The sequence below is a fragment of the Dermacentor silvarum genome, chromosome 2 (assembly GCF_013339745.2).
Source record: "Dermacentor silvarum isolate Dsil-2018 chromosome 2, BIME_Dsil_1.4, whole genome shotgun sequence".
Classification (NCBI taxonomy): domain Eukaryota; kingdom Metazoa; phylum Arthropoda; class Arachnida; order Ixodida; family Ixodidae; genus Dermacentor; species Dermacentor silvarum.
The window spans coordinates 164,523,246-164,550,798 of NC_051155.1; the positions used below are offsets into that span (position 1 = coordinate 164,523,246).

The window sequence follows — 27,553 nt, forward strand, 5'->3', positions numbered from 1 at the left end:
ACCTGGGTGCACTATAAACTATAGATATACATAGGGTCAGTAGCGCACCCCCAGTATCTCTGCCAGGAAGGGGGGGGGGGGGAGGAGGGGGGTTGACAGTGTGCCAATACCATCTAAACAGCACTAATTTCAATTTCTTCACGGGAAATTGTGAAACAATGCGCTTTTTGCGAGTGTGCAGACGATTGCGCGTCTTGCATCTTAGTTGCAGTACTCAAATGCGCAAGGAAGGAAAAGGGGTTAAACAAAAGGGGGGATTAGGTCGGCCTCAGGGGGGGGGGGGTTACAAACCCCGAACCCCCCCCTGTCGGTGCGCCACTGCATAGCGTTCTGTTTTTAGCTGCACAAATTTTATAAGAATTGCCTGTAGCAGCTAGCAGAATTCTAATCCCCGAGCTAAATTTCTCTCGATGAGGCGGCCTTTGGTTGTACGGGAAATCAAAATGCTTGACTGAATAATTAACATAATTCACTTTCTAAATAATTACGTTACGGCACATATTTCAATCTACGAATTGTAGCTAGTGAGTTTGCAAGGTACATCGACTTGGAACGAATTTTGAGGATTGCACCGGTTTCGAGATATGCGCCGTCAAACTTGCGGTAAAAATGCACTGTTGTTCCACTTACTTTTCTAAGAAAACACTGTTTTATGCATTGAAGCACAAAAGTAACTGGAACGCAAATGCAAATTTTGTCGCACCCTTTGAAAATTATTTCGAAATTGGTTAGGTGTTCTGTGGCATTAGGTCCATTAGGTGTTAACTAGCTGAACCAATTGGCTGAATCATCAAGCTACGCGCCCATGGTACAATAATGAGCTGCATCGTGTTCTGCAGTCCACGTTACAACCACGAAGATAAGGGCAAAAAGAATAAAAAGAACAGCAAAATCGGCCTGGAATGTTTAGCAGTTTAGCGTTCTCGAAAACGCAACAGGCAGAGAACAGAATTGCAGATGAGTAGAGGCAAAATCATGCAGGGATTGGTAAAGAGTTTTTCGCGCTCTGAGAACTCCAAGAACAAGCGAGCTGTTGCTCGGGCCAGGCACTCACGCAATTATGTTTTAAAGCTCCCGCCACGCCCCTACCATGTGTATTTTATTTCTCTCCTAACAAGAAGCGCAGGGTAGTGCGTGCAGCTGTCGCGACAACGAATTGCTATGTGCGTTCGATATTTTTGCTTACGAACTTCACGCACACTCTCCCCAGCTTTCCCAGCTGCTCCTAACGCTACAGCAAGCAAGTTGCGAGCTGTCTGAAGCAGGCGCTGGCTCAACGCCCGCCATCCACGTACGACAGCACGCACCGACCGATCAACCAATCAAAGAGCTCCACGGAACGTCGCTTCATTTGTTTTTTTATGTTCACGTCCGGCAGTCCAACATCAGTCGGCGATTTGTCGTATGAAAGAGAGTGCCAAGTCAGTCGCCGTCTTCGTCAGTGATCACGACGGTCAGAAGCTTTCCTGGAAGGACACTCTGCTTGCACGTTTTGTTCTAGGAAACCCTTCTAAGTGTCTCAAAATGAACCTTATCATTGGCACGCTGGGCCTTCTGGCCCTCATCACGGTCGTGTGGTCGGCCGAAGAAAAAGTAAAAGGCCCTAAAGTTACCGACAAGGTGAGATCTTTCACGAGCATGCTGCCGACGTGTAAACGCGCCCGGTGCCTTTGATGCAATGCATGTCACACTTCACGTACACGACATTGCCGTCGTCTGCTGTAGCAACTAAGTGTTGTTCGCCAATAATTTTACGGCTTGGCTGTAACGCACGCCGCGACGATATTTTTATTTTCAGGTGTACTTCGACATCGAAATTGGAGGCAAACCGGCCGGTCGGATAGAAATTGGCCTGTTCGGCAAAACTGTGCCAAAAACTGTCCAGAACTTCAAAGAACTGTGCCAAAAGCACCATACTGAGGTAAGCTGTTAATGATTTCTGTTTGTATGTTTGCATGCTTTAATGTTTCCTTTTGCATTGTAGAAATCCAAAGATGGTAGCCTTGTTGGCTACAAAGGCAGCAAGTTCCACCGTGTTATTGCAGACTTCATGATCCAAGGTGGTGACTTTACCAAAGGAGATGGCACTGGAGGTGAGACGAGTTACTGGTCTTTATAAAAAGGTGCTCTTGCAACCATTTCTATGCATGTGCGAATAAGTTACAGTTAGTTGTGTCGGCTTACCAGCTGTAAAGCTTAGTCTTTCAGTGTCACTGACCACCCGTACATTCTCCACTCTCTAATGAGGACCATACTAAGACTGCATTTGCCATTATCTATGCCATTTCTTCTTTTCTGGATAACCGAAAATAAACCGTTGTGTTTGTTTGATATCAGAGAAAAAAAAGAAAAAGACGACACTGGGGGAGGCTTAACAAGTTATTAGCACTGTATATGTAATGGCCCCGAATTTGTTGCCTGCGTGTCCACAGAATGTATAGTGCTTGATTGTCATTACAGTGTATTATTATTTAATATGCTCTCGCATTACCAAGCAGCCTTTTAAAATAGCTTGAAGTAGTTTAAGAAACAGCTTAGTGTACTGTAACGAAGGAGTAAATGAATACAGTGGCAGTAATATGAAAATGTGCAGGCATTATCAGTCATGTTGACATATATCAAATTCTTGCATCTCCTTTATGGCTTATCAGTCCTCTGCTCGCAGCAGAAGTCATGTATTTTGTATTAGATGTGTTATCAATCAGCCGAGTCTTATTCAATGTATGCATCCTAATATTGCTGTTCTTAATTTAGGACGTAGCATCTATGGAGAGCGATTCCCCGACGAGAACTTCAAGCTCAAGCATTATGGTGCTGGCTGGCTCTCAATGGCCAATGCTGGAAAGGACACTAATGGGTCGCAGTTCTTCATCACGTGCAAAAAGACCACTTGGCTGGATGGCAAGCATGTTGTATTTGGCAAAGTTGTTTCTGGAATGGTGAGTTCAACACTTACAAGTTGTGATAGCTTCAACTGTAAGTCTACACTGCTTACATTGTCATGTTTCCTGTTAGAGTGCACACACTGCATACGATTTTGATATTCACATTGGCTAAATTACTTACCTGCATGCTGCTTTTTCTGTATGTGATGCATCATGGTTTGAAGTGTGCATCTTGAGTGAACGTAACTCTAGTGTCTTAAGGGCATCTGTCCAAGTGGCACATTACAAAATGAGACTGTTCTACTGTTGCTGAAACTTATTTGAAAAGTATTTGGTGCTGGCACCACTAGTGAAGCCATATTGATATATCTTAATGCAAAGTTCTCCATTCATTGAAATAATTGTTGACGGTGTTAAACACATTCCAGCTACATGATACAATAATTGTAATGGACAACATAAGAATTCCATAAAGTTGGCTGTCTTGGAAAGCTGGTTTCCAGTTGGACACTTTCGTTTTACTTTCCTGCATATACTATTTCAAATATGGGAGGGAATGCCATCTGGTCCAAATAAGTGTAATTGTGTTCTTACAGTTGGTGCTCAGAAAGCCCAGTACATTTTGTAGGAGGGTTGCCTGAATGGGAACCATATACTTTATGTGCACACACACAAAAAACTTGATAGGTCCCGCCATGTTAGAGCCTACACAGCAGCAGGTACTCGCTGGTTGTACAGTTAAAACACGATTTAACGAAATCTAATTTTACGAAGTTCCCTATCTAATGCATGAATTTCCATTCCCTGGCAGGTACCTACAGGGTTCAATGTTGTCATCAACCCGAATTAACAAAACTAATGGCCGCTAAACCCAATTTAAAGGGACCCTGAACCACTTTTTATTGAAGTAGAGAAAGGCATTTGAAGTGAAAATAGACTATTTCATAAATACTTTGCCACAAAAAGTATTTCAATGCGTTCAGCAGAAGCGGAGTTATTGGTAATCAAACATGGGCCTCTGCTCTGCTCCCGTTCCTTCTTCAATGCCTTGCACTGCGAAGGCTACGGCGGAGTTGGGCATGGCCACAACGCTCCACCTTCGAAATGTTGCCATGGCGCGCAGTTCAAATTTAATTTTGGATGTTAATGTAGATGCCACGAATTACGATTTTGATGCCTACGACGCGCTAAACGTAAGCCAAACGCGGTTTTCGTCAGTGAGCCGCAGTGCGCTTAGCCAGTGGACTCGTGGCGGCACCCCGCGGCGGCCGTGGTGTAGCCGACCGCAGCGACCAATAGCTGCTGCGTATGCGATTGTGCTTTATTACGAAATAAAGCACCCAGGAAAGAGTGAGGATCATGGCTTCTGTCAAAACGAGAGTGTTTGAGAGAAAGGCGACTTTGCGCTTCATGCACCGTGTACGACAGCGAAACTTGGCTGAGATGTTCAGAGCAGCGTATGCTACCCGCAGCCTATGTTATTTCACCAAGCCTGAGGGGTGGTTCAGGGCCCCTTAAACGAAGTGTTTCCTGAAATAAATGAGTGAAAAAAGTGGTGATTTCTTTCTAATTTTGACACAGACTGGTTTTCCTTCGAGCGCGCACTTCGAACGCTATCGCGTTAAAACATCTGGACGCCCTAGTCACGTTCCTTGCGCCTGCGTCTTGGCATATCGGTAGCCTGTCATAGCTTCGCGTGACCGTCTACCTGGCCTGCATTGCACATCGTGCAAGCAATTCGGGCCGCACTCGCGGACTTTTCACACGCACAGGCGTGGGTAAGTGGCAAATGCAATGCTGCGGTAGCTTTTGGTTGTTGCTACTTTACAGTTGTAGATTTCAAAGGACCGAAAAATTGCTTTCTCGATTTTACGAACTTCCCGATTTAATGAAATAATTTGAGCGTGATCATCTTTTCGTTAAGTCGAGTCTCAACTGTAGTGAAATTTAATGTGCAGGGAGCATAGGGCTAGCATGGTCATCACTTTTGTAAAGCAAGAGTACGAGCTGTACATGTATGGCGCACGCGAGACAATTTTTGTTAAAAGAATCTCTGCACAGCACTCAGCTTTTGGTATTAGCACTGTGCCATGTGATGCTGCCCAGACAGGCTTGTGACCTTCTGCGTGCTATTCATCATTTGCACAGACTTCTGAGGAGAGCTGTGATTGAATACATTGTGTTCCCTTCTCTTTCTGTATCAACAGGATGTTGTGCGCAAGGTGGAGAAGCTTGCCACAGACAGCAGAGACAGGCCAACACAAGATGTTGTTATTGTGGACTCCGGTGTGCTAACTGTGGAAGTTCCTTTCCCCACGGCTCGTGCTGATGCCACTGACTAGGGGAAAGAAAGGCCACAATGAGAGAGTGCTCAATCATCTCATGCTCATTTATGCACTCCTTTTTTTTTTTTTTTTCACTACCCAAAGGTGCTTTGAAATTGGCAATCCCCATTTCAGGATCATTCCATATGCACACAGGCTCATTAAGTGAAGGCTGTGCTCAGGTGTTTCCCGGTTTTTCTTACAACGCAGTGTAAATAAAATGGTTACTTTGTTTACTAGTGGTCTGGCTCTGTTTTGTACACTGTGGGTGGCCATTAATTATGGGCCACAGTTTCCATGATTGCTGACAAGCACCAAGGTGTAATGGTTAACTACAATGGTGGGGGTAATGCCGTGCTGTACACAACACCACTGCTCTGTGCGAGCCTTATTAATGTAGGAGTACTATATATGCAGCAGTGTCAGTGCTACGTGGTGGTGTGGAGTTGGGCAGTAGAGACAATGCATGGCTCTTGTGTCAACATTGTTCTGTTCCTTGTGAGGAAAGGCAAACTGCTTATCAGCATGGTGCTGGGTCTTGTGTTGGTTGCAGTCGTAAATTCTTGCTCTGCCTTTGTCTTGTCATAAACAAGTAAACAATAGTTGCAAGGGATGGGTTCTGAACATACAGGCTTTATTTTTAATTGCTTTGCTTTAGGAGAACCTCTTCCTTGAATTACAGATAGGCTGAGCCCAAGATTGCCAAGCTGAGAGAAGCTGCAACTACAACATATTTCAGTCTAGGCATTTTGTGTAATTGTTATGTGTTAATCAGGGAGAGTCCTTTTTCGGTTTGGTGAGGTGCATACAAGTTTAGCTGGGAGTGGTAACTTGGCCAACTGCTGCAATTTCATCAATTCCCTCTGTCTTTTCAGTTTTGGCCACATTTTGGTGACGGAAAAAAAGAGAAGCTAATTGAACAAGGAGAAAGTGTCAGTTCAACTGGTAGCACATTTCTATGTCTGTCGCCAAGCCATTAATTAGAAAGAGTTGTGTACAATCGTATTCACAAATATGCTTCGACTTGTCACTCCTCAATTCTATCAAGTGAAGTTTATGTTTTGAATGTGAAAATTGTGAGGTGTGAGGGGCAGTGGTTACCCCTTTACAGAAGTAGTAGTAGTGGTTGGTCGCTGCGTTTCAGTAGTACCTTCACTGCTTCATGCGAGTTTCACATATGCGTTACATCCATCGTGTGTAGCATATAGAATTTGCTAAACAATTGCTGAAGACAAATTTATGTAGTGAGCTGAATGTTTGCATATTAGAGTGCAGTGTAGAACTGAAGATATTTTTAAATGCATTGTGGTAACAAGAACAAGCAAAAATAACTAGGGCTGACATAATTGCCTAGTGAATAGGCCTGTATATAGCCTATAGGCCCGTTCACTGAAACATCCATGCTAAGTCCTGAAAGATGTTTGTGGTGTGCCCAAAGTGAATCTATGCTGAAACTTTGCACACACCTAGTTGGGGCCTTATATGTTCAGACTTAGTCTTGAAATGTACATGCTCTGTTTACAAGTCGCAATTTGCTGTCAGATACTGATAAGAAAATAAATTTTTGTAGGATTTCAACATAAAAAAAAGAAACATCTCAACCAATTAGTATATTGAATTTTCCTACATTTGAACTCACCTTTGCGACCTCACCTTACCAAACAGCTCATCTGGCACATTTTATAGGAGTGTAGCACTCTCTCTCTGCAGGTTTCTGATATAAAGCAGGCCAGTGCTGGTGCAGATCAATACCTCCAAGATCACTGGTGCAGCTACGTAATGGTCTGCATTTGTCACGAGAGGTTTGAATTGCGGAGGAATTGTGCGACTCCTTTGGTTACAATTTTCTCTACAACTAAGTCTCTCTAGCATAAGATAAACTTTGTGAGGTGTTGAGAAGGTTTACCTTACAAGCTAGATTGATTAGCTTGCTTTTGATGTCCCATTAAATTGGCAGCCCAGAAAGAATGAACATCTAAAGAGCAATTTGAGCAGTTGCTTTATTTTCACTTTGACAGAAGGATGCAAACAGGTTCCTTTCAATGAAAACTCGGCAAAGCTACGAGAATCTATGCTCAAGTGTAGAGAATGGCTGCGTACAAGAAGGACGGCATGGTCGTGTCAACGCATGGCTTCTGTGGTCTTGAAAGCACGAGTACACACATAAAGAGCTTTGCGATTATTAAACCACTGAATTTTGTCCATTATTTCCTTCACTCCTTTGTGGCTTGGACATTGAACAACTTGGTGGTAGCATTGTTGCAAAGGAGAAAAATATTTCAGTCTCTCTAATTAGTATTCACCACTTCCTGAATTAGAAAATTGGCTCATTACGCACCTACTATATGGAGTTTTGTAAAAATGACCGATTGCCACATACAATTTTATAAGCCAAAACATTTAAAAAGTAGCAGTAGCTGAATTGTCACAATTTAAAACCTTGCCTGTTTATAAACAGTTTGCAAAGTTTTAAACCCTCGCACAATGATAAAGTATGCACGCCTCCATAACGCCTGGATACATGCCTGTGGCATGCGTCGTACCAGCTGTGCAGGTGCAATTAGTGACCACGAAGACTCATTGATGGTGCAATCATTATTGATGTTTAAATCATGTCTGTCCCTGCCATCATATTAGTGCATAGGCAATCTATATATAGCTCACAGCATGTATTCAAGAAGGAATGACACTTATGCATTGCTAACTTCAGAATTGTAATAATTCTGAATTGATGAAAAATTAGCCATTCCTCTGAACCCACTAGGCATATAAAATAAAATGGGAAAAGTTTTTTGGGGGACAGGGTGGTAAAGAAGCTTAACATTTCTAGCACAGAGCAGAATATTTGTGACTAATCATCCACATCGCCCAGTCCTTGTCGATGCCGAACCGGATAGCGGGCACCTGAAGCTCCCTTTATTGGTGCACGGTAACCAGATGTGTACGTTCCGCCTATCCCGGAACCTGCGATCCAAAAGGAAAAGGTCACAATGTATTGGCTAATTAAACCATAAAAAACAAGGGCGGGGTGCCCACAGTAGTTCTTCGAAAGACAAGCATTGAAGAAACAATTTCCTCATAGCCTTATGCACGCGTTGGAACTGAGAGGTGCACTGTGATGGATGGGTGGGTTCGGCTTCCAGTGATGGCAAGTTGTTTTACAGCGCAAGCTGTTATGGGCTCATTCCAATAGCCGTTTCGGTTCGCGTCGTTGGACGACCCGACCAATATGGTGGCGCTATCTAGTTGGTATGGTGGCGCCAACGCAGCGTGCGCAGGCGCAGACGACAAGATGCGATTCAGACAAGGCGCCTCTTTCCTCTTTACCTCCTACTCCCCCTCCCCCTTGCGACGCTGCGCCGTGCTCCCTGATGGGCTGCAGAATCTAAGCGTCTCTTTCCTCCTTCATAATCACCATATATAATCAAGGCGCTTCCGATGTAAGATTTGCGCAACATATTCTGGATACCTCTTCCAGCGGCCGTTTTTTTCAGCTTCACTATTGGTTGGCTTTATAGGGTTGTGACCAAAAAAAATATTGGGCCCCTCGGTTCCCCTTCTCCTTCAATCATGGGTGTTTGCTAAATCATTTTACGCCACTTTGAGGTCCTTCAATAAAGGAACAAGAACAGCTAGCAAAGTTTTGCAACCTTCTGGAAGCACGTACCAAGGACAACATGAACTGTTAAGCAGTACTTTCCACAACACTTTGCATTCTCCTCTGACTGCCCCCAGTGTACCGCAACAAAGCAACTTTTATGAAACTCGCAGCGTCCACCATGCCGGATGCAGCATGTGCCCTGGACGTTGGCCTTTTGCTCTTTTAAGTACAAGCTTGTCAGTTGGAGCCATGACAATCAAAGAGAACTCGTCAAGAGTGGGCCTCATTTCATACCAAAGCGTGGCATCATGCATCACACCTCACCTGATGTGCCTTTATGACGTCACGATTGCTCCGCCTCCTCAGACTTGCTTATCATTCCAACCTGCACTTCTCCGCTACTAAGAACTCCAATGCATAATACTGGTCTACTTAAACCTCTGACAAATGTTTCATTATTTCCCTTGCAACATTTTGAAGCCACCATGAGAATCTAGAGAGACTACAATGTTTTAACCCGCTAGCGCTTACCCTTTTCTGAAAGTGACTATTTAGAAAATTTGAAAGCATTCTGGAGAGCTCCGAGTGGCCCATTTGCGATTTCTTCATCTTTAGGAACTCTTGAGATTTATATTTTACAACTTTTACAACTTCTCCAACTTCTCTCAAACTTCACCAATTTTCATCCCTATATGTTCTTTTGGCTCCGTAGACCTCCACTGGAGGCGAAATGCAAAAACGCCCGTGTACTTGCGTTGTAGTGCACGAAGCCCTCCACTACGGCGTGCCTCATTATCAGAACTGGTTTGGCACATAAAACCCCAGGAAGAAGAAGAACCTTCACCATGGTGTTCGAGCGATGTAAAGATTATTGGCTACAAAATTCGCGTCAATGTACTTGTAACTGAATTTGCCATTGACATGACCAAAGTGCGTATGCGCTGCACCATAGTGGCGAGTGCTGCAAACGTCTTTTTTTGTCAGTGGATTGCGAAGAAAGCCAGCAATGTCGTTGACATGGAGGCAAGCTCGCATTGTGAGCGCAATGTCGACGACATGCAAGTTGCATTAGTGTTTCGGGACAAATCATGACTGCTCAGAATGGTCACGTTAGGATAACCAGCTGAAGAGTGGTTTATTTCTAATCGCTGCGCCAAATTGAATGCTGTGTGAACAGCACATTTTTTCATCTTGATTGCTAACTTTCACTACAAGACTGCCAAAATGGCTTAGCTAAGCCTACTCTACTTCTGAACGGGATTGACAACAGCTTAAACTTCATGAGGGCAGCTGGCGAGTGCTAAAGCTTTCACATTTTCAGCTTTCGATACATGTTTTAATTTGCTCTGAACATGACCACTAAATACAAGTACAGGCGTTGCGGCAATCACATTATCAGTGCAATGTTTTCGCTTGTAGATGTTTCTGGCGCAGATGCACACCTGTGGACACTTATTTTGCTTGTGAGTTGAGTAAGTAGACAACCCTGGTAAATGGTGGAAGCGATGTCAGCATGTATATTTCATTTGTATTTAATGTTGCTCCAGACATGCGATGCCATAATGCCAGAGTGAGTTGTCTCCTTATTTTATATGTGCAAAAGCATACAATGATATTTGTACACTTGCTGCCACACAGCAGGACAACCAGACATAATGTACAGGGTCGTCCACTCTTGGGGTGAACACGGCTCCGCGTGGCCGCGCTCCGCCGGTGCCTCCGGCGCGGCCGCGCATCGAAGCAAACCGGCGCAGGCGCACGGGGGCCTAGGGGAGGTGTTTCGCGTCGTCTGCTACAACGCTGGCGCGCGCCGCTCTGGCTTTGCAGTGGAATACACGGCGCTAAACGCAGGCGGCCGAGCGCCCAAGGTGGCGTCGCGGGAATGCGCGCTTCACTAACTGCATCATTTTCCGGCTGGTTTTGTCTACAGCTTGTGAACAGGCTGCTTAATCAATTTGCATCAACAAAAGCAAGCTTCTCAGCACATAAACGACTTTTTTTTGTAATTGACAAGGGTAAACGAACAAAGTTATTGCTTGCGCGCTCTTTATTAGGCCGGGCCCATTTTATTTTACTGCCACAACTGTTGGTGCCGTGCATCCGGAGAAGCCCATCAGGCGCGCTTTTCACGATTTGTGTCATGACGTGATGAGACTAGCACGCTGTTTCCTGCATCTCTTGATGCTACACCGGGTTTGCTTAATTGACATCAGCCATAAATTTCGCAGAGAATTAGAGAGCGATTGTTCAATCGTGCTTATATATTTGATCATGTTTGTTAAAGCGTTTTTATCGGCTAGATGCCATGGCACCCAGCAATCGAATAAAAAGCAATCCATTTTTGAAAGCTGATAACGTGATGTTCATGCGAGCCGACAGAAATGTGTTCAATGAAAACACATCTGTTGTCTCCCTTTAACGAGTCATCCCAGAATCTGTCACTTGTGAGCGACCAGCCACTTATTTGAGCAGGCGTTGGCAGCAGCATATCAGCATCGTAAGCTGTTTAGAGATGGTAGCATGACCAAAGCAAAAAAAAAAAAAAAAAAAATGTGCACGGCGGCCAATCGGGCTGACGCCCATGGCCAGTGAAAGAGTAGATGGCCCGACCGCAGCCATCTAGGTCGGGCCGGGCTTGGCTTTAGCGAATGGCCAGCCCGTTTGCCGACCACCGGCAGGCGGTCGACAGAGGACACCGGGCCGGCGTCATGACCGCCGCCTAAATAATCTTGGCCGCTTTCGCCCGACGCACGAGCCGGCTACTTCCCCACGACGGCAGCAGCATGGCTTGTGCGCTCCTGGCGTTCCTTTGACGGTATTCTTAATTAGGTTTCACCCACTCAGCCTACCTCCCCCCCCCCCTCTCCCACCTCACAAAAAAAAAATATAAATAAATTCATCATAGCAAATTTATACGCTGTCCACCTCTATGGCGTATATAGCACAGAGGCCATGTGTCGCTTCGGCACGTATACCCCACAATTACCAAATTATTAAATTTTAGTGAGAATATGCATTTGACCAATTCCGAGGTAATGGTGAAATGAAGTGGAAGCGAATAACGACTTAATTACCCGGAAAGACGTGATGTAAGCTGCAAAACTGGCGCGTCGATTATAGATTTCCCACTCCAACCACCTATTCAAAATGAACAGAAACAGCATTCGAATGCTGCGTGCACTGACTCCAAGGATACGAAAAAAAGATGTGAATAAATAAGGAAAGGTCCGCGCCACCTATTTTACACGAGCTCATCCATGCTATCAAACATCATGCTATCAAACGATCCCTTTAATTGAGAACGCGACTTCCCGCGCAATGTATGCGTCAAAGGACCGGCACCGCTTGGCGGTATTACATGCAGTCTGACAACAAAAATAAACTGTATTTTTTATTTATTTAGAAAGATGAAAATTGGGCGTAAAATTACCGCCAGATTAGTTTCCTACATTACGTAAAGCGCTCCACGCCTACCTACAAGCGGCATTAACGCGGCCATAACAGAGCAGCGGATGCCACCCCTTAGTTACTGTCACTATTTTTTGCCAGCCTTAGTGGTAGAATCAATTACAAAAATGATCAAATATATAAGCACGATTGAACAATCGCTCTCTAATTTTCTGCGAAATTTATGGCTGGTGTCAATTACCCAAATCCGGTATAGCATCATGAGATGCAGGAAACAGAGCGCTAGTCTCATCACGTCCTGACACAAATCGTGAAAAGCGCGCCTGATGGGCTTCTCCGGATTCACGGCACCAGTAGTTGTGGCAGTAAAATAAAGTGGGCCCGGCCTAATAAAGAGCGCGCAAGCAATAACTTTGTTCGTTTACCCTTGTCAACTACAAAAAAAAAGTCGTTTATGTGCTGAGAAGTTTGCTTCTGTTTATGCAAATTGATTAAGCAGGCTGTTCACAAGCTGTAGACAAAACCAGCCGGAAAATGATGCCGTTAGTGAAGCGCGCGTTCCCGCGACGCCACCTCGGGCGCTCGGCCGCCTGCGTTTAGCGCCGTGTATTCCACTGCAAAGACAGAGCGGCGCGCGCCAGCGTTGTAGCAGACGACGCGAAGCACCTCCCCTAGGCCCCCGTGCGCCTGCGCCGATTTGCTTCGATGCGCGGCTGCGCCGGAGGCACCGGCGCTGCGCGGAGCGCGGCCACGCGGAGCCGTGTTCACCCTAAGAGTGGACGACCCTGTACCAGTGACTCACAGCACGGAGGATTTTCAACTACTGCTCTGAACAGCCAGAAAATGTTTCCATCAACATCTCAATATTCTGACGATGACATCACAAGCTCAAAATGGCTTTACCGGTACGACCAGATGAATTTGGGGCAACAAGTGGACAGGCTACTTGAAGCAAGCCCAAATCAGGAGCACAGCATGTGAAAACAGCCAAACAGAAGCAGAATGTGTAATTCAAAAAGGCAGATTACAAATATGGCTCGTTAGAATTCAAAGTATGCCTTGTGCATTATATTTAAATACATGCTCTAACGGCTGGATGAGTTTATAGAATACATTGAGGAGACGTGGCAAAACATTGGTTGCTGCCATCGATTACAAGGCAACCTATATTAGCAATGATGGCGTTCACCACTGGTTTGCTCTTCTCAAATGTTTAAATGAATGCTCCCCTACAGGCCACCTGAAAATTTCAATGTGTGAGTTAACTCACAAATGCCAGGGTCTACATCAAACTGCCACCTTCAAAACTTTAAAAGCTCAAGTAGCAAAGAGCCTAAGAAACTGGGACAACAGGCTGAAAAATTTCGTAAGCAACTTTTTTTCGTAAGCAACAACATAAAAAGCCCTAATCCACTTATGAGCAGAACTGGTCAAACTGCTTTGTAAGCAATGTGCGCTCATACGGCTGACCTGCAGTGCGGTCCACGTCCCGGTCCCTGGGTGAGGGTCGCGTGAGCAATGGCTGGCAGAGGAGCTCGTCGAGAGACTGCGGGCAAAGGTGGTTGTTTTCACGCAGCGCCCGCTTCATCTGTTCAAAGATGTGCGTCTTCTCCTTGTCACCTAGCCGAGCCAGGCACTCGTCAACCTTGTCCACCTGAAATGGGATTCACTGCCCTGATACGTCTACAGGTAACACTGAATAGAAAATGTACCATCAGCATCAAATGTCTACAAGGTGCAGGTTCAAGAAAAAAAAAAAAAAAAAGCTAAATTCCCTTGCAGTTTGTCCATACAGCTAGCAAAACAACACCACTACAGTAAAATGTCATTAATTTGACCCTCATTAATTTGGAATCGAATAATTCAAACTCGTCTTTTGGTCTCGGCATGTGTATGCATTATATAATGCCATCAAACTCTTGTTGATTTGGACATATTTCGTTGCGCACAGGTTAATTCGGAAAACCCTCGAAGCACGGTATATGCGCAATGCAGGAGAGCAAGAGTGGCGCTAGCATCCAACCTAAACGAAGCGGTAGAGTATGCATCGCCATATTAATCAGTGGAAACTGTACGGATATGACAGGAACCTTTATGCATTCTGGCAGCGTGATAGACTGGACAAGGAACATTCAGAACCAGGACAAGCAATGGTCGTGTTTGTGTGTGTTCCTTATCCAGCCTGCCAGAATGCAAGACAGTTCAAATTACCAACTAGCTAGCATTTCTGTGTTAACGACAAGAACGAAGGCTTCGTGCCTATTTGTGCCTTTATAGCCTTTATTGCTGCATTTACCGCAGTGCATGACACCGATTTGGCAGCATGCCTTTAGAGCTGCACGGTCACCACACATGGTCACGTCGACAGCAGCCACAGTCTTGTCTGCAGTGGTTGTGGCAAACAGTAGTTTCGCTTTGACTAAGTGCACACAGTGGCTGCATGCCCTCAGAACTGCGTGGTCGCCATCTACGATCGCGTCAATGGCGACTGCCGTTTTATCTGCAGCGGTTGTTATTACTCTGTGCACATTGGTTGCGTGCCTTCCGAACTGTGAGGCTGCCATCCATGATCGCATTGACAGTGACCATGGCTTCATCTGCAGAGGTTGTGGTGAGTAGTTGTTTCATTTTGGCTTAGTACAATGCGCGGGTCAAGTCAAATGTGGCAGAGGCTGTCGAGGAAGAAGAGCTATTCTACCATGGCCTGCACGCTGTCATCAAACCCATTGGCTATGTTGTGATGCTGTTGTCAACCGGTTCACAGGTAAAAAAATAACCGGGATGTGCGAGCGGTAGTTAAAAAACACGTCTCAGATCAAGATGCGAGTCTTGTGCCGTGGCCGCGCTGCAAAGGAAGCCGCGAGGTCTTTACTGCTGCGAGAGCTAATCAGTCACAAGGTGACGAGAATTGTAGCTTTTCACAGCTTTTGTGCAAAATAGAAACAGAATTTGCCTATTCATTCGGCAAGTAAAAGCGAGTTGACGTATTAAGCATTTGTTACTCTTGATACCCTTGATAATTCAACATTTCATTATTTCAGACATTTCTTTGGGTCTCGTGAAATTTAAATTAACGAGGTTTTACTGCATATATCCGATATTTTTTGTAAGCATACAGTACAGTTGAACACGGATGTATCAAACCCATATACTATAACGAATTATTGTGTATAACGAACAGGAGTAAAAATTCCTCTTGAAAGTTTTTGTGTACAATTTTTATTTTATATATCTAAAATTCTAAATAACTATATATTGAACTTTTCAAGTGGTCCTTTTCAGATGCGATATACCCTGGTTCCACTGTATTATACGAGATAATATCAGCAAGTCGAATTTTAGATTTGCAGTAGAATCTTGGTAAACAGAAATTGCTTAAAACATCCTTGTGGTTGGTTGGTTTTGCATTAAGGCAATGCAAAAAAGGTTTGTTAAACGAAACTAAAATATTACCGAAAATGAAGCTGCATAGCCCTAAACGTCCCATCGACATTTGGAGTTTTTCATCTTACCACCTTACTTTTTGCTGAGCTTCCCCAAAACACAGATGGTTTTTCCCCTCTTCCTGGTAAATGGTGCATGTGCATAATTAAGGAACACGTACTAAGCTCCGTTAATGGTCTCATATACAAGACACGCACGGCAGGCAAAACGAGGGCTCAAATCGCCACAGAAACATCAGAAACAGCTTTGAATGGCTGCCGGTATGCTTATTTAGTGCCTAGGTGCTTGTACTAGCTGTCACCGGAGGTGGCGCATGCACGCGTGTATAATTAAGGAATGTGTACTATGTCTCGCGACAGCGGTCTCTTTCTATTGGTAATCTTCACCGCATAGCACGGCTGTATTGCGGCGAAACTGACCAGTCATGTTCGAAATGTTCGACGGATTATAACTGAAAAATCGAATTAACTGGAGTCAAATCAAAGGGGTCCTGAACCACTTCTTATAAAACTGGAGAAATGCATTTGAAGTTAAGTTAGGATATTTCACAAATACTTTGCTACAAAAAGTACTTCAATGCGTTCAGCAGAAGCGAAGTTACTGGCAATCAAACATCCTCTTCGTGGTGCTTTCGCTACTTCAATGCCTTGCACTGCGAAGGCTATGGTGGGACAGAGCATGCCCACAATGCTCCGCCTACCGAATGCCACCGTGGTGCACAGTTCACATTTGATTTTGGATGTTCACGTAGAGCCACTATTTCCGATTTTGGCGCCTAAAACGCGTCAAATGTAGCCAAACGCGGTTGTGATCAGTGAGCTCAGCCAGGCTTTATATCTTTCTCGCAATCGTCAATACTGTGTTGAAGCTCCGAACAAGACTTACTAAAGCTTTCCATGCTGACTTGTTTACTTGATGAGGTGAAGCAATTTATAAAAACACTACGGTTATGGCATTGACAAAGGCAGTCGTCGTCGCAGCAGTTGCCTCACTCTGTGCCGCCATTTTTAAGGGGCTAGGGTAGCCAGAGTTCCACTTTGTTTCCACCAAAAATTCAGTTTTCTGGGAAGCTGGTGCCATGTAATAGCGCAACGCTCACACCAAAATGATAAAACGACTGCCGCTCGTCTGGGACACTCAGTAGACGAAAGAAAATCCCTGCACGAGTGAGGCTAATATTTGGCATGGGAAAAGTTTCAATAATTCTTATCAGTGATTGCCACTAATTTAACAATCTTGCATTAATGAAAATATTACATTTATGCTTGTGTGCAGAACCAATTAGCTCAGTTTATAGCCCAACGTGTGACAAACACAAATGTCTTGGCTTAATATATAAACGCTAAACGTACTATTGGATCAGCTTAAAGAAATGCTGAAATCCCCGCACTTGCATCACCTGAAACTCTGCCGTGGCATGGTACGCACTGTATTTTCAAGCACATGATCTAAAAGTTATACCAGTGCCACACAGAAAATGGCATTCAGTAGTTAAGGCTTAAGTGCCTGAATGACATTTTTCGGCAGAGCTGCCACATGTCCAATTTTAATGACATTTGACCAGATGATGTCAATAACAGCGTATTCTGAAGTGAGCAATTTTAGGGTAATAATAAAAAGATAAACATGCATTTACAAGTTTAATCTGCCTTCTGGGATAGTGAAATGTCGAAATAAGCATACTATAATGCTGTCTTTTACAACACTGCAACCGACCATAGCAGCCTAGGCCATTGCAAGTCAAATCCGAAGCCAAAAATAAAAATGGCGCTTGGCCTGTCGAAGCCCGTTCCACCGCTGACCCGAGGAAGTTCGCCAAGTACAACTCCTTGCAGGAGCGTTGCAGTTGAAAGTTATGTATAAATTATTTCTTACATGGTAGAGACTTTCAAATACTTCACTAATAGTGCACTGAGCAAGGTATGGCATCGAGAGTATGCATTTCTCAGTCGAATGAGTTCTGGCGAACGCCTTCGGTGATGAATGGCATTAAGGGGGGATGTGGCTTTGAAAATCAACTTCCTGATTTCTTCATGGATTTTGATGAAAATTGGCACAAATGTTTAGAATGTCTCCCTGATACTTCCATAAAAGTTCCAGAGTGATACCTTGAGAACATTTTATTCAGCAGAATTTTTATCTCTTGAACTTTCTGGAGGGCCTGGGGAGCTTAAAAGGCAAATGTCATTTGATTCGCCCGTGTGGCACCGCGCAAATGACATTAAATCTTAACGCATTAGGAAGTTAATGCTATTTTCTGTGCCTGTGTGGCATGGGTATTACACGTGCTAAACAAATGACGAATACACAAGTTGAATAGACAGGTGATGCACATGGCGACTCCACAGTGACCCACCGTTTCCTGGCAAACTTGTTGCTCCATGCGCGACTGCATGGGCACGTCTTGGTGGATGATAGACCGCAGAGTCAAGAAGACATCGTCCACTCTGTCCAGGTCAGCTAGTGCCATCATCTGCAAGCACAGAAGGACACATCACAAGACGCCTGGGTCATAGGTCAGCTGTGTGCCTAGCCCACAGCGCAAAGGACCAGCAGCGATTCTGAGAAAAGCAGAAAAACAACTGATCAACAGGGACTGGTCAGTCTAGGCCAGTGGGCCTTGACCTGCAACTCTTCAAAGGGAAGTGCGGAGTTGGAAGAGGACTGATTGGATTGAACGACCGACTGACTGGGTTTAACAGCCCACAGCAGCATTTCGACAAAGAGAAGTCGTAGCACTCAGATGTGTATATTAAAGGGACACTGAAGAGAAATATTAAATCAGTTTAGAGTTGTAAAATGTAAAAGTGCTGAAAGTTGGGTGAGTTGGTAGCAATTCATCTTGAAACTGCAGTGCCTGTGTGTTACCTTTGCCTTGTGTCCTCGTTTCTTGTGTGCGCGCTGCAGTTTCAAGGTAAATTATAAAATGTACTTCTGAAAATTCATTTTCGTTAATTTCACGGTAATAGGCTGGTCCCGAGTATGCACCCAAAGCTTGGCGCACAACTGCTTTTGCATCCCACCAGCACGTCAGCACTACTACCTCTGAGCAGACTACATCGTTCTGGGAGAACACTATCTACATGTCAGAGCAGATGGGGGAGCACTCCAGATGAGCAGCAGAAGTCCGCTTAAATGCCCTCTGTCCTCCCAAGATCCATACGCCAGGGAAACCTTCGGTCACTTTCCTCCAACCGGAGCGTCCAAAGTCACCGAAGGTTCCGCCTTGAGGGTGAGGGTAACACATAATCACTTCGGCACCTTCGTTCTCTGAACACGCTTGGAAAAATAGCCTCGGGCGCACACGGCTCACTGTTGCAGAGAACGGAGGGGACGCTCGTAGAGGGGAGGTTTCACGCTTGACCCAATCTGGCGCGTCTTGATTCCTGGGAGGGCCCAGCCATTAGCGGGTTCGTCTGTTGAACGGCCTTGGTGGCTAGCAGCGGACGTAACGAAACAGCGTAGAATGCACTTTCCCAGGCATTCCTTGGTGGTAGCATCGAGGTCGGCGACCAAGTGGCATCCATCAGCCCCATAGCCGCTGGTCTGTTCGATGCGACGTATTGTGGGCCTCACCAAGCTGATTCGTCTAAGGAAATCAGAAGTGGCTCGAAGGTCGCTTCCCCCGCTGGCCGATTCGTAACATGAGCGAATGCTGCTAACCAAGCCGCCGAGCAAACTCGAGACATCGAATGCAAGTGACAATGGCAGAGTGCGGGCATACCGTCAATGATGTCGTTCTCTCCATTGCAGCCGAACTTGTGTGTAACCTCATAATTGAGAATTGAGAAAGCATGAACCCTTGGGATTAACACAGTGATAAACACCAGGGCCGCACGTTTCAGCTTTGCTGGTTAACCAGTTTCACGAAGTGGAAGGGCCGACGAAATTTTAAAAAGGCATTTTTACATGGGTATCATCTACTGTATGGTACGCCTACTAGAATTGTTTAAGGTCAGCCTGGGTAAGAGGACATATTGTTATAACGATCTGGTTCCGTGACCTTTTTTGTTACCGTTTGGAGTAGACTACACAGCTCTTCGTTATCACTGGATTGATAATATAGCTGTGCTGCTGATTGCCAGTAACAGTGACTTAAGTTGATTTATGTTGCGCAACATAACAATGAGTTATGTAATTGTCTTGTTGAAGCAGTCCCTCTTCACTATTTGGCTACTATATTAATAGTATGGTACATGAGGTGTGCATGGCACTGTCTAGCAATGAATATGTCTCAATTAGGTAATACCAAACATTCAGAGAAACAGACCCACATGCAACGAAAGACTTACCCGGATGTTACGGACTGTGATGTAAGAGAGCTGCGCTGTCAGAGCGAGAAGCTCCATGGCAACCTTCGGCTCATTCTGCGTGCAGAGAAAGCAAGCCACATACTTTACTGCACACATGACCAATAAGTGAGCTGAACAAGAATTCAACTCGTAGTTGCAGACACGGTGTACAGCAAAAGCAAAAAGGCCACTGTTTCTGTAACTGGAGCATCCCAGGTCACATGCATGAGCATTCTTCTGGGCAGCCCTCACCTGAATCAATACAGTTGGACCTCAAATCACAAACATGGGTATAATGGATTATTGGATACTATAGTGAAGTAAATCTAAAATTTTCCTGCGAATTTCTAAATTGGTAAGAATCCCACAGACATAGCAAGGAAGGGAAATGACACGCATTGAAAGAAAGTTCTACCCCGAGTGCACGTCTTTTGTGGAATACATACACGCTTTATTAACAATGATTTTCCACGCAACAGACAAGCAGCAGCCAACAGCAGCGACTGAAGAGCAACAAATTATTTCAGATTAGTTACTTTTTCAGCGAGTTTGCTGTTGTAGATTTCGCCTGCTTCAGGAACTTGTCTGAATAATCTTACTCACAGCAAGTACTCCTTTAACGCCCTTTCACTGACTTCCAATGGAAGCTGTGAAGACTGATTAATAAAACTTTTTTGCAAACGCAATTTATTTTTTGTAAAACCGGATGCAATGTTTATGAAATTGTAAACGAGCCCAAATTCGTAAACTTTACGGAAAACTTGGGAGTTGGTAGGTGTTAAATTTACTTCAAGTCCATTTCTGGTGTGGCTTTACTCTAAACAAAGGCCCTTTAGGCTCCTAGTTCTGCTGTTACAGTTATTGGCACTATGTACAGCACTCATTTCCACTGGAATTTAATTTTAACATACTCGTAATCACGTTGGCACCATTAAAACCCATCATTCGAAGTTATATATTGGGACACCCTAAAACCATTCCATTCCCTTGCCAAGTCCACAACAACCGATGCTGCCTGTCAAATTTTTGCTGGTCTCATAATTGACAGCAATTATAATGACAGTAAGCCCGTATACATAGCTGAGGAATGCGTTGAGAAAGCAAGGCACTGTGCTTGCGGCACAGACTCCACCTTCTCTTGATATCGCACTTACCTCTGCGGCCACATTTTTGTCTGCACGAATAAGGAATTTTAGCCTAAACACTTACCTAAACTCTTACGTATTTGCATTACTGCTTTACTAGAATACGGGGACAAGGTTTGCGAACAGTAGCATTCATGATGACATCTTACAGGAATGCGTTCAAACCAAAAGGGGCTGAATATTCTTACATTGCACAACAGGTACCAGGCACAAAAAAAGTAGTCAAACATCTATATATCGAAGGTATTTTAAAATGTTTTTGGCTATGCTTTATTTCAATGAATATTCTATTGCTATAACAAAATTGAAAATGTGAGATCCGAGTCTGCATTGTTTATAGCAATGCAAATATTTGCTTCCCAGTGTAGAGCATGCATTGTAGTCAAATGTCAAATACTCAGCAAGAACAACTTGAAATAGCACATTCGGTACGTGCATGCTTATTTTTGCCAATGGCTTAGCTTGGCTGGTGTAACGCTGGCAGGCCAATAAGCCAATCCCGTACGATCATGTTAGCATACTAACGACAAAGGGCATTTGTGGTTTACCTTTGTTCACGTGTCCCATGTTGGCATGCGGAGCGGCCATCAAAATTTGACATCAAACCATAATTTGACAACCATAACTTAAAAAAAAAAAAAAAAAAAAAACATTATTTGCTAGTGGCTTCAGAGCGCATGGCGAGTGGTGTCTTTGGGCATCGTAGTGAAAAGCCGAGTGATATCTGGCATGGCGAACGAGTATATCTGGTAGCGTACTGCAAAAACCGAGCCTGAGCAGCAGCGAGAGTGGCGAGAACTAGATGGGCACCAGGTGCGTGGCGTTTGTACCCAAAGAAACATGCATAATGAAAACAATAGGGTTCATTATTTTGGTACAAAGGAATCAGGGAAACTACATAAGGCCAGAAAAATTGGAACAGAATGACCCACATCCGTGTAAGGGCCACACCCCACCAAGAGCGTGAAAGAAGACCTTCACAACAGTACACACAGCATTTATTTTTCGCCAATATCAGAGTGCGCGCTTGTAGCCTAACGTAGGATACAACAAAAGTATGTTGAAGTCGGATGTGACTTCGTTGTATTAGTAACAGGTTTGCACCTCCATGGAAAGTGTTCTGCCAACAGATAAGAACACAGTCGTACAACGCAATGAAAGGCACAGACGTTTTGGTTGAACAGAGAGTCACACAATATCGATGCTATCACTTCTGTCCTGTGTTTCCATACTGGTGTGCATTTCGGGAAAATGGTAAGACTAGCTGTGCATGCCCAGGTTAAAATTTCCTGCAACCTTCGCATGAGAAATGCACAGCGCTGTCACAAAGCACTAGTAACACAAACCTTGGTGAAAATAAAAGGGTGACTCACGTGGTTGACAGCCAGCATAGCAGCGAAGGACAAGGCTTTACGTAACACCAGAGCTCCCACAGACCGGGCATCTTGAATCAGCTTGAGCGCATACTCGTACGACTCACGACTGTTCTGTTGGAAAGAGGCAGGAGAGGTATGTGTATGCAAAAGGGCATCACACGGTGCATGCAGCATTTTTTTTTCTTTTTACATATTAAAATAGCATCAGGTCTCTTGGCAGAGTCACAGAGGCGGAGCTTCACTTCTTCAGCTAACAAGCACTGGGTGCCAATGAGTCATCTATGGAAATGCTGGGCAAGATGAAACCACCTTGACACATGAAAAACGTGTTTGGTATGGTTAGTGCTCAGAGGGGCATTAGAGAGAAACACAAAACCAGTTTAGACTGATAAAGTATTCTTTAAAAATATATTTTGTAAATTTTCTCGTCATCGGTTGATTATTAGATGAGAAAACGAAGGTGAAAGTTCTATTTTTGAATTTCGCGCTGTAACCCCAGCCGACTTGCGAGTTTGATGTCACGAATTCAGGGGGGGGGGGGGGGGCATTTGTTTGTATTTGGGTCATTGGGGCTTAGTAAATGTTCTTAAAGCTTGCCAAGTTCACTCTTTGGCTCTTTTAGAATGCAATGTTGTCCATATTGATCAATAAAATATTATGATCTTTTCCAGCTTACCAAACATCTCAAGGTAAATGTGGCCTTTTCGTTATTGGAGAAAGTTAAACTACTAATACGGCTGACATCGTTTTCCCCTTTAGTGCTCCTTTAAATCTTTGTTCCAGCAAAGTTCCGCCATATTTCACAGAAGGAGAAACTGCGGGCACTCACCAATTTGTAGCAGGCACCCAGGGCAAGGACAACGCATTCACGTGGGTACTTGGTTCCGTACAGCTGCTTCTGTTGCATGCTCTTGAAGATGTCCACAACGTCCTGATAACGTTGCTCCTTAAACAGGAGGTCCATGGCGATCTGATACGATGAGAACTGGTCAAAGAAGCCGTCCAGCTCCTGTGGAAATAGACAGGCATCAGACAGGCACCCCACTAGCAACATCCTTCCCTACCAAACAAAAGCGAAATCTCCCCTCTTCTTTTAGCAGCAGCGACATAGTATAAGGCTTAACTAAAAGAAGACAGTTGGGCTAGTTGGTGGTGTTGCCTCTGCTGCGACATAGTTGCTAGCGTGAAAAAATTGTGAACAGTAAAAGTAAGGGGACAGGATAGGGCACTAGTACTTAATTGCAAAATTTTAGAAAACTTAATGACATGCAAAGGGGCTACCACATATGCAAGGGGGCCACCACATGTGCAAAATGAATGTGCAGACAAATGCACAAGCAAATGCAAAAAAAAAAAAAAAGCTAGCAATGAACAAAAAACCGCTGTTGACAAGCCATTACAAATGATTGACTCGAAGGTTCCTATTCAGATGAAAAACTGCTTTCCTTGTGAGTGCCAAAGACGGTGTGCTTACACATCTATCAGCAGATTTTGAAATGAAAGCCTAGAGAACTTCCTTATCGATCTGCCTGTTCAGCTATCTGAGCACATGTGCATTATGAAAACACGGGTAGCATTTGCATTTATGGCAGTGGCCAGCCAAGTGGCCAGCTGCTCCCTCAGGCGGTCGTCCACCACTAGCGCTGTCCTGTCCCCCTTACTTTTTCCACTGACAATTTTTTTCGCACTAGAAACTATGTTGCTGCAAAAGTGGTATAGGGTTCTGGGCACCAGATACTTCTAAGCTAGAAAAAACACTGCTGTCAGGGATAAAGAAACTAAAGGCTAGCTGATGATAGGAAGAAATCAAGTTGTACAATAAATAGTAACCATACTTAAAATTAGCTTAAGGCAATCCACCCACCCATTAGTTTTACAGCAAAAAACTGCCTGAAGGATTGGTGACAGCAAATGAGTGCAACGAAACAAATGCCTAGATACTCATAACATTGCAAATGAATTAATATCTTCTCACTATTGTAATCCTTTAACCCAAAAGAACACGTAATCTCTATATAATACTTACTTCTGAATTTTAGGTGGCTGTTCTTTCAAAACTCTCTGGTAAGCACAAAGCATCAAATGGAAAAAGCATCTAATCAAAGATTTCCTCCTTAATTCAGTCCCAATTCAACCAACTGTATTTAATGCTATTCAATTTGTTTACAGTGCTACTTATACAAGTTGATAGTCATCATCAGCCTATTTATGTCCACTACAAGACAAAGGCCTCTCCCAGTGATCTCCAATCACCGCTGTCTTGCACCTTATACAAGAAACATAAAATTAGTTGACTTAACTCGAAGTCCACTGAATGATTATGGGTGCACTGACCTGGTCTTTGAACAGTTGTAAAACTATATCTGGTTTCTTCAAGTGGTAAAACAGTCTGAGGGCCACAGGTCCAAAGACGAATGTTCCAAAGCGCAATTCCTTGTTCTGCTGGTTGAACCTGAGGGGTGAAATTGAATCATTTGAGTGCTAGTGAATAGCCAGTCAGACACAGTCAACTTCATATGAATACAAAGCTGCCCTAGGACACGACAACACCTATGTAGAGAACTGAGAGCGTATAACTATACCTATATCCCATACGTCTTTCTTGCCTGCCAATTGTGCTGTTTGGCACATTAAGAGACGAGAGGCCAGCTTTAACAAACAAATGCCTACAGTCCATTAGACTTCACTTGTATGTTGCTCTCTCAGAGGGAAAAATTACTTATTTTCAATTATTCAATTTTATGCCAGAACAGCAATGTGTTTAGCAGTCTCTGGGCAGGACAAAATGTCAGTCCTTTTCTCAGGCTACAGCACATTCTTCCTTTGCCAATGGGCTAGTGTTTCAATCATTATGTTGGCAGCTCCTTCATTGTACATGTCAAAAATGCAAATATTCATATTTCTGACTAGCCATCCATTCTTATTTTACATGTTCGGTACGACTGCTTGGAGCTGCTTAGTGAGAAGGAAGTGAAGAGTAACTAACGTTACAATCAATTAAAACATGGCAATAAAAGATCTTTTAGCTTGTCGTTGCCCGTTTGTTTATATCATCCTCAAGGTCAAATGACATTACAGAGGAGTGGTTGCACAAAACATTTTAAAGCTCATGAAAAAGTGTCAAGTCACATATACGTGCAACCTAGTTGACAGAACCTACTTTCTGTCTCAAGCATACGAAAAAGAATTGAGGGAAAACACCGCTAACAATCGAATGCTTCTATTATGAAATAGTCTGTGCAACGAACAGATCAGGGCCTTATTATGAAACGATCCACTTCGGCGATACTATTAAGCCTTGGCCACGCCTCCCCCAAGGACGCGCATTGATTGGCTGTTTTAGTGCAACCGGAAAATAAATAGCGCCATCTAGCAGTTTCGGTCTACGTCAATTTGATGTCACGGTGTAGTTGGGTGTTCCCGTGAATGAATGAACACGTCTGCGTCGTACTGTGGCCGGTACACTTGAAAACAACACACTCGAGCCACTCTACACTCACCCGGGGCATTCTCCTGTGTGTTGTGAAGCGTTCAAGAGCGTATGTTGTAAGTGCATGCTGATGTCACGGGCAAGCAGCAGGTTGATTTACTGAACGTGTCTATCGCCGAGGCGATAGTATCGCTGAAGTGGATCGTTTCAGAATACGATCCCAGTATGCTTATTCCACCCACTATATCGGGGCCAGCCATGTGAGTGATGTTACCTGTGTCGTTTATGACAAAAAGTTGTCATGGTCCTGTTTATTTTCTCTGCTACACAGATATTGCACAGTGGTTTCTGATGAAGCAGAAACACTAACGGCACTTTGATGAAACATCAGTGAACTACTCGATTAGTCTACATCGTTTTACAGTTATCTTTTAAACCTGGCAATGCAACATTGGCTGACGGTAGCGCCTTAGGCTGAAGCACTGAACTTGACTACTGCAGTTTGCAGAGTGACACCAATGAAAGTTATTGACAAAGTAAAATGTTCTGCTGAAAAATTCTGGTCATCTAAGATGGATACAGACAGTAACGTTCTCAACTGCTGAAACAGGCGTGTTGGCAAGCCGACGTTCGAGCAGCATTTCACCGGTGACAATTGCGAAAAAGTTTTGTTATCCTACCTCTTCATCATCTTGATCACCAATTCAATGTCGGAGTCCTTGTCTTCGCATAAGTAGGTAACATGCTTGAGGTCTTCCGTAAATACCATTCCTGGATTGTCGCTATTGAAGTACTGACTTATTCGCTGGAAAAACTTGTCTGAAATAAGAACGCCATGCAATGTGAGTAACGTTGCCATCTTCACGGGGTATATTCGGTCACAAACTAAAGTTGGGCACCAGTGCGTTCATGGAGACAAACGCCGCATGCTTTAAATATCTAGCTGCAAAATGGCATCTTTGCCTTTCAGCTAAGTTAATTTTCTCTTTGGTTATTGGACGTTAGAATGCTCAAGCAAGGATGAAAGAGAGCAGACCAGTTAAAGTAACTAATCTAGTTTTCGCAGTTAAATATTTTGTAGTTTCAGCAGGACAAAACCTGGGCTCTTGAGAAGTCCCGTGCCCTAGAAACAAGCCAATTTCTACTTTACCTTTAGCGTCGCCAAATTGGTTTTTCATTTTCTCCCTCGTTTCCAGGTACTTGTCCAAACCAAGTACAGCCGCACCGTACAGATGTCTTAAGTCTGCAAACAAAATGAACAGTCATCGTTGACGCACTTCCATCAGACATATTCAACGCTTAGTTATTGGGGCATTGAATAAATAGATCTGTAAAGCACAAATATTGCTTTATCACATCCTAAGCAAGTGCCGGCAGTGCCGGCAGACGAAATTGGAAGTTATGAACAACTCCTATGAGAGAGAGAGAAAAAAAAGAACAAGAAATACAGCCACTACATCTTGTGAGATAAACTATGCATGATGCTATACAAATTCTTACTTTGAGCTTTGAACGATAGAATGCATGACTTCGAAATTGAACTTAATATCACGCGAGCAGACACATGTCTCGCAAGAGCAGCCGCCATTTTTAACTGTTAAGCCGTCGACAATTAACTTATATGCTCAATACTCTCGTAAGAAAATGT

General features: G+C 44.0%; 2 protein-coding genes across 2 annotated transcripts; one reads left to right on the top strand and one right to left on the bottom strand.

The window, feature by feature from the left end:
* The first annotated feature begins 1,359 nt into the window (after positions 1 to 1,359).
* On the top strand, positions 1,360 to 5,445 carry LOC119442038 (peptidyl-prolyl cis-trans isomerase 5). The gene is made up of 5 exons (XM_037706753.2): positions 1,360 to 1,620; positions 1,799 to 1,921; positions 1,985 to 2,093; positions 2,755 to 2,939; positions 5,093 to 5,445. The coding sequence occupies exons 1-5, from the start codon at positions 1,405 to 1,407 to the stop codon at positions 5,225 to 5,227; spliced, it is 768 nt and encodes a 255-aa protein (XP_037562681.1). The 5' UTR covers positions 1,360 to 1,404; the 3' UTR covers positions 5,228 to 5,445.
* A 1,752-nt stretch (positions 5,446 to 7,197) lies between these two features.
* LOC119442037 (pentatricopeptide repeat-containing protein 2, mitochondrial) lies at positions 7,198 to 27,510 on the bottom strand. Its single transcript, XM_037706752.2, has 10 exons — positions 27,406 to 27,510; positions 27,056 to 27,148; positions 26,586 to 26,724; positions 24,810 to 24,927; positions 23,305 to 23,484; positions 22,473 to 22,586; positions 19,955 to 20,029; positions 18,019 to 18,135; positions 13,689 to 13,872; positions 7,198 to 8,173 (listed from the first exon to the last, which is right to left on the bottom strand). The coding sequence occupies exons 1-10, from the start codon at positions 27,491 to 27,493 to the stop codon at positions 8,061 to 8,063; spliced, it is 1,221 nt and encodes a 406-aa protein (XP_037562680.1). The 5' UTR covers positions 27,494 to 27,510; the 3' UTR covers positions 7,198 to 8,060.
* Between the last annotated feature and the right edge of the window lie 43 nt (positions 27,511 to 27,553).